The 7,181-nt window shown below is 41.8% G+C and overlaps 1 protein-coding gene across 1 annotated transcript in view; it reads right to left on the bottom strand.

Moving 5' to 3' along the window:
* camkmt (calmodulin-lysine N-methyltransferase) overlaps window positions 1-7,128 on the bottom strand; it is a 164,728-nt gene extending 157,600 nt beyond the window's left edge. Inside the window, exons 1-3 of the mRNA XM_034005550.3 lie at window positions 6,803-7,128; window positions 5,139-5,326; window positions 1,696-1,760 (exon numbers count right to left, since the gene is read on the bottom strand). Of these exons, the coding sequence (XP_033861441.2) occupies window positions 1,696-1,760; window positions 5,139-5,326; window positions 6,803-6,898 (349 nt within the window). The 5' untranslated portion in view covers window positions 6,899-7,128. The remainder of the gene's footprint in view (window positions 1-1,695; window positions 1,761-5,138; window positions 5,327-6,802) is intronic.
* Window positions 7,129-7,181: the final 53 nt, after the last annotated feature.

The raw sequence follows: 7,181 nt of genomic DNA on the forward strand, positions 1-7,181 counted from the left end.
GCACAATGGGTTAACTGTGCAGCAAAATTCTAATTTGATTTGACATTCCCTTTAATCATACACACCATTCCACAATGCAGAGAGGCTGTACTGATCATACACACCATTCCACAATGCAGAGAGGCTGTACTGATCATACACACCATTCCACAATGCAGACAGGCTGTACTGATCATACACACCATTCCACAATGCAGAGAGGCTGTACTGATCATACACACCATTCCACAACGCAGAGAGGCTGTACTGATCATACACACCATTCCACAATGCAGACAGGCTGTACTGATCATACACACCATTCCACAATGCAGACAGGCTGTACTGATCATACACACCATTCCACAATGCAGACAGGCTGTACTGATCATACACACCATTCCACAATGCAGACAGGCTGTACTGATCATACACACCATTCCACAATGCAGACAGGCTGTACTGATCATACACACCATATTCATACGGTTACGGTCTCCCTTCCACAACACGATCCAGTCTGTCATTTTTTTTTTATTTTGTGTGTGAATGTAGTTTTATTTTTTTTTTTAGACTACCAGATCGCGCACAACGTTATGTGGATCCCAAGTAGAATACAGAATTTGTTTCTCAGCCCCACATAACCCCCTTGTATTGTATCACACTTTCATTTTTAGAATCTTCTTTTTTTTTATCAGCTATTGCATAACAACTATTTTTAATTATTTTTCATTCAGCACTGGATAAAGAGCTCTGAAGAGTTGCCCACACACTCTGACCACAGGAATCTGTCAGTCAAGGACACAGAGCACCAGCCTATTGGTTATTTAATGAAGTCTGCACTTGCTTTAATGCCACGGTGCATTCTTCCTAATGATACATCTTCACCTCAGACCTCTGAGTACTCATGCATCTGATAAACTCTCTCTCGAGTCTTTTCACTCATCTCCTGTGCAGTGCTGCCAGCTAGTGGCACAGAGGCTCTGATTGGGAGGATCTGCACACTGCTTCCACATGGACACAGGAAAGGGTGTGGGGTGCTACTGCAGCAGTTTGCAATCACGATACAATCCTGAGCTCCTGGGGGTGGTGCTGCTATAAATACACCTACAGTGTCATTTTGATGTGAAGCAACAGAAAGATATTCATTACCTAGAAAGCAAACAGTGCAAACGTACTCACCTGGGGCCACGGAATAAAACTTCAGGAGTTTGTACGCGCTTTCAGCTTATATACTGTAGGCTTGGGTGGTTACCGTTAATGCCCCACTGGTATTGCTTTGTATGTTAAGTTATTTTAAAAGGTCCTGGTACAAGTACCATGTGCACCGAGAACCTTAAACAAGGACTGCCATCCACTCTAACCAGCCCACACCTTCTTCACATAGCAGAACATTTCCTTTAGTTAGTATCTGATTTGTAAGAATGACTAATGCAGAATAATGTCTCATAGCTAATGTAGTGCATATGCGTGCGTGAATGCAGCTGGCTTCATTGCATTGTGTTGTTGGGAATCCCTTGTAAATGAGGCCAAGATCAAAATGGGTCCTGGTAAAATAAATACAGTATACTGCTTAACTACACTTTCCAAGCAAGTACTAGATTCCTGGCCCCTCAGCCACTCATCACACTGTATCAGTATCTAAACGTACCCAGAAACCCCTTGCACACAGACAGATGCACACAAGGCATGTAGCTAGAAATATATCACACTTACAGACATTCCCGGTGTTGTCGAAGCTGGTGAGAACCTCGTCCACTTTTAAAGGTCCGAGGTTATCTCTGGAAAAAAAATAAATAAATAAAAATAAATATTATATATACACACAAATACGTTTCTCGTTCATGTCTGCAGTGTTAAGTCAGGCAATCAATTATACAATCGGCAGCAATACTGAAATAAACTTAACTGATCTTAAATTTAACTGATCATGTAGTGTATATGTGTATATAAATATGTATAATTTGAGTAAAGGCGTTTTACTGTATTGTAGTGTGGTGTACTGTACTGTAGTACTATAAATGCTAAATCACGTGTACTTTAAAAAAAAAATTGAATTATATTTTAAACTGAAAATTATTATTATTTACACAACTTGCATTTCAAAAGTCTAATCATTTAATTCTATGTATTGTAGTCTTAGAGCCTTATCTGCTAGTGCACTTCCAGACTGATGATCCCCGGAGGCTAAGCTGAGCTCTAGCTCAGGCCTACAGTATATCACTGTAGACGAGGATTCTGGTGGCAGGCTGGGTGTGCTTCCGCTGCCTGCCACAAGGGGGAAGTTAAAGAAGGCAATGTGCAGAAACCAGCCACCCATTCTTCACAGGCAGTGTGCCAAGTCATACCTGGCAGAGAAGGAGGTGCATACATCCTATAGTGTATGGAGGATGTGGTTAGGGCAGCCACCTTTTTGAGATGTCCAATTTGGTTAGATTACAGATACTGTTTAACCCTGTTTATTCAGGCTGCACACCAGGGACTTTTTTAATGTGTCTTATTTTAGCAATGAGGTGTACGACACAGGGTTTACAACTTCCTAACAGGTGGAGCTGGTCATCCAAATTGTCAGTTTCCTCCTCGTCATACTTGAGTCACTCTCAAATGTCTTTTAAGAAGCAACCGTTTGAACAACCACTCAATTCCTTGCGTACCTTATTATTATTATTATTATTATTATTTATTTCTTAGCAGACGCCCTTATCCAGGGCGACTTACAATCGCAAGCAAATACAAATACATTCAAGTGTTACAATATAAGTCATACAATAAGAACAAGAAATACAATAATTCTCAAGTGTGACAAACCACAATTCAATAATACAGCAGATAATAGTGAAAGTTACATCAGGATATGATTAAGTAGTGATAGTTACATCAGGATATGATTAAGTACAAAATACTACAGATTAAACACTTGGGAGATTACAATATTCTGAGGTACAGGATTAAATGCAGTAAAATAGGGGGCAGATAAGAGCAAAATAAAGCATATTTAAATGAAGGGTGATAGTGTCCCAGGATACAACAGAGGAGTTCTACAGGTGCTGTTTGAAGAGGTGAGTCTTAAGGAGGCGCCGGAATGTGGTCAGGGACTGGGCAGTCCTGACATCTGTAGGAAGGTCGTTCCTTAAGGGGTTAAAAGGTGGAGGGTCCAGGGCAAAGGGGGTGTACAGTGAATATTGCAACATAGGGGTAGGCATGTGAGAGGGGGGTGAATCTAATAAATGGACTAATCCAGGTGGGCTTTTACTAGTACCATCACATACAAACAATTATTACAATTCTGTTTGTATTTCTACTTTTTTTTTTCAGTATATAATCAATCAGCTACGAGGAACTAGATGAGCATTGATTGGCCGAACTAGTTGCAAAAAAGTAATACAGCAGCCGATGTGTTCCAGAATGCAACCTACATTGTTAAATACAGAGGGGTCACTTCATCAAAACCATGCTGTTTTTTGGGGGGGGGGGTTATCTCTGATTTGTCACGTTAAGGTTAACTGCCACAGCCCACTGTTCCCACTGTTCCCTCTGAACTGCTATTCCCTGTGGAAATGAACTCATTTCTCTCATTCATTGGACAGCCTTGCTGCCAGTGGCCCTTGAAAATGAACCCTGTGAAAAAACGTTTTCTTTGAATGTTTGTGTGGGGTATCTGAATAAAACAGGTGCCATTCTCAGTCAGTCTTACTACCAGGATGTAATTGCTTATACAGCGAAGCCTCTGGTTATTTTAAATAACTTTCTCCCTCTCTCTCTCTCAGAGCACACACAAACAGTGTCCCCCGCAGGTCTCACGCTGCACTTTCACTACACATCCCAGAAGGACAGACTCAGTCAAACAAACAGGTCTGTTAACTCCTGCACACAAGCTCCCAACTCTGATTAGATTACCTGCTTTCACTGATGATTCTGTGGCTTTTGCAGTTGCTCACCGCGCACCAGCGACCCCTGTAGTCTGGCCGGGTGCCTGCAGGCTTGCCTGTAAGCTGCCCAGAGCTGCGTTGTCCTCCGACGCTGTAGCTCTGGGTTGGCTGAATGGCGGGCCTGCAGTGTGAAAAAAAGCGGTCGGCTGACGGCACATGCTTCTGAAGACAGCGTGTGCTCGTCTTCGCCGCTCCCGAGTCAGCACGGGAGTGGTAGCGGTGAGCTGAGCCTAACAGCACATTTCATACTTGCATTACAAATGAAAGTATGAAAATACAATCAATGCCAAATCTTCAACAGAAGAAAAAGAGTAAATGGAGAGCATTGGTATAATACTTTCCTATAATAAAAGCATAGCAACATATAATAAAGCATAGTGAAAGCATGGTAAAGCATAAGCAAGCTTTTAAAAGCCCAGAGTTGTAAGGTAAAGCATATTAAAAATTACGGCCAACCATGTTAAATTATGTTAAATGCAATTATAACCACAGGAAAAGCAAGGGAACAGTGCAATTTTATCAGGGTAAACTTTTAAGAGATTGCCTGTGCTATTAATAATGGATTGTAATACCTTAATGAGAATTCACTTTCAAATCACTCCACAGCCATTCACAAACACACAGTATGTGAATCAAACATAAGATACTACAGCTTTTACTGAGACTTTAATCCAGCCTGAGCTTACACTGGCAAACCTTCATACCCTGAGTTCAGGTGTGCTCAATGAAAGCTTGGTATTGCTTACACTGGCAAACCTTCGTACCCTGAGTTCAGGTGTGCTCAGTGAAAGCTTGGTATTGCTTACACTGGCAAACCATCGTACCCTGAGTTCAGGTGTGCTCAATGAAAGCCTGGTATTGCTTACACTGGCAAACCATCGTACACTGAGTTCAGGTGTGCTCAATGAAAGCTTGGTATTACTTACAATGGCAAACCTTCGTACCCTGAGTTCAGGTGTGCTCAATGAAAGCTTGGCATTGCTTACACTGGCAAACCTTCGTACCCTGAGTTCAGGTGTGCTCAGTGAAAGCCTGGTATTGCTTACACTGGCAAACCTTCGCACCCTGAGTTCAGGTGTGCTCAGTGAAAGCCTGGTATTGCTTACACTGGCAAACTTTCGTACCCTGAGTTCAGGAGTGCTCAATGAAGCTTGGTATTGCTCAAACCGCTCTGCAGCAAGAATCTAATTCCATTCCTGCAGCAATACAGCTTGTAATACTGAGACTTACCTTAAAAAGGCACTGTACTGTGGAAATGAAGCACTTGTGTATTGTACCCACTGCCCCGCTCCTCCTCCTCTCGACTCCTCTCGGTCCAGCTCCTTCACTCTGGTTCTCGTGAAGAGGTTGAAGGAGGAGAATCTGCGCACGGATATCTGCTGCATACTGTCACTGTCCGGCTGCCTCTGCTTTAACACCTGAGACAGCAAAGCACAGCAGGGTCACAAACACTGACAGACAGCACGGAAATGGGAAGCATTCTGAACAGGAGCACCAGGGCCTAGTTTATCAAGGTGTCTACACTGAAATGAAATTTGCACCATTTGTTGCAAAAGTAAAAAATAAAAAAGCTGTTTGATTTTACATAATTAGTAACAAACGTTCAATTTAAGAACTTTAAAAATGTACCTATTAGTTACTAGTTATGGAGCATTAATCAGGCTCCTCATTCAAAATGCACCGATAGTATCAGTCTGTAATAACAGAGCATGCAGATGACATGTATAACCTCCCACGGCAAGTAGCTGTAGTGTATATACCTATTTGACTGATCCAGCTAAACACCAATATGGGCCCTCAGTGACAAGCAGATTTTAAATGGAAGGTTTGTGCCTCCTGTTAAAACGTTCATAGATATTTAAACAAACAGGAGTGTCAACAAGCGCTGCCCTCTCCCCAAAATGCAATGGAATTAATATACATGTAGTGCAATGTGTCTGCCGAACACTGCACTAATACATTACCTCCCGTCTAACAAAAAAAAAAAAAAAACATTTCTTAAATCTGTTCATCTAATTTCCAGCAGAGGTCCTCCTACTCCGATTCCATTCCCGGTCTTTGGGTGCAGCCAGTAAAAGGTCAGGAGAGCCTCCTTACAAAGTCACATCTCTGCGCCGGGATAAGGATAGAACCCACCGTCACAGGACTGTGGCAGTGTCGTCTCAAATCACTACATTACTTTCATTCAAGGAAATATAATAACGAATTGTAAATTAAATAAACCAATCAAAACTATATGTACATACTTACAAGCTTATACACGGCGATGTAACAAAAACGATTATCTGTAATCTACACCAGCAATGTTGTTTTAGTATCTGATAGTGGTACGCAAACCATACCTCCCAACGCTTTCTGCCGACGTCGCCTTTTATTTTTTTTTTGGTAATGAACGAAATCTAGTACACGCCAGGTGCGCTGCAGCCTGCTCTAATGCAGTACAACAGGTAGCCCGTTTGCAGAGTTGTTGCTCCGGCTTACAGTAACTTATACAGTGTTGTTTTATTATAGAAGACCTCCAACTGTTTTGTTTTGTTTTGTTATGCTGAACTTTTTTTTTTGAGGGGCAAGTTACGTGTAGGCTTCCAGTGCAAAGCAGTTTGAAGGCTGAGGAAATAGCCACGTATTACTGTACTAATGTTAGTCACAAAACCGTGAAATAAATATATACAGTACAAGGCAGCGTTTTTTGTATGCATGCCGGGTTTTCTATCAGTTCTATCTAGCAACGTAATATGTTCTGTACGGTACTTTACGAACCTTTAAATTACTCACTGAAAGAATACCAGAAACAACAACACACAGTATCCACGCATACTAATACTGTACTTTACTATGATTCCCTGCAGTTTATATTGTGTGAGATGAACGCGCACATGAAGCACCCTTCTTACCTGTCGCAGGAGACTCCATCGCGCCTTGGCGGCCTCGGGTTTGCACTCCGTGGCATCCGTGTTGTTCTGAGGGCACCTGTCATTGTTTGTCAACATGTCTGAACTGACAGATCTGGATCTCTCTAAAAACCAGACCACCTGTTGTTGCCAGATTCAACCAGTGCAACACACTATATATATATTGTGCAGTGGTGTGCCTGTCTTCTTCTTTTAAATAATATCTTTATTTTGGATTCCACGTTTTCTTTAAATAAAATAAAAAAAATAAGAATAGCTGCGTACGTATTTTCCTGTCCGGCAGTACTAGTAGCAGTAGTAGTAGCAAGAACTGCTGTATATGGAAGCATGTTACTTCCGTACACTTCCTGTTACTCGGGTA

Source organism: Acipenser ruthenus, chromosome 5 (genome assembly GCF_902713425.1).
Source record: "Acipenser ruthenus chromosome 5, fAciRut3.2 maternal haplotype, whole genome shotgun sequence".
NCBI classification, from domain to species: Eukaryota; Metazoa; Chordata; class Actinopteri; order Acipenseriformes; family Acipenseridae; genus Acipenser; species Acipenser ruthenus.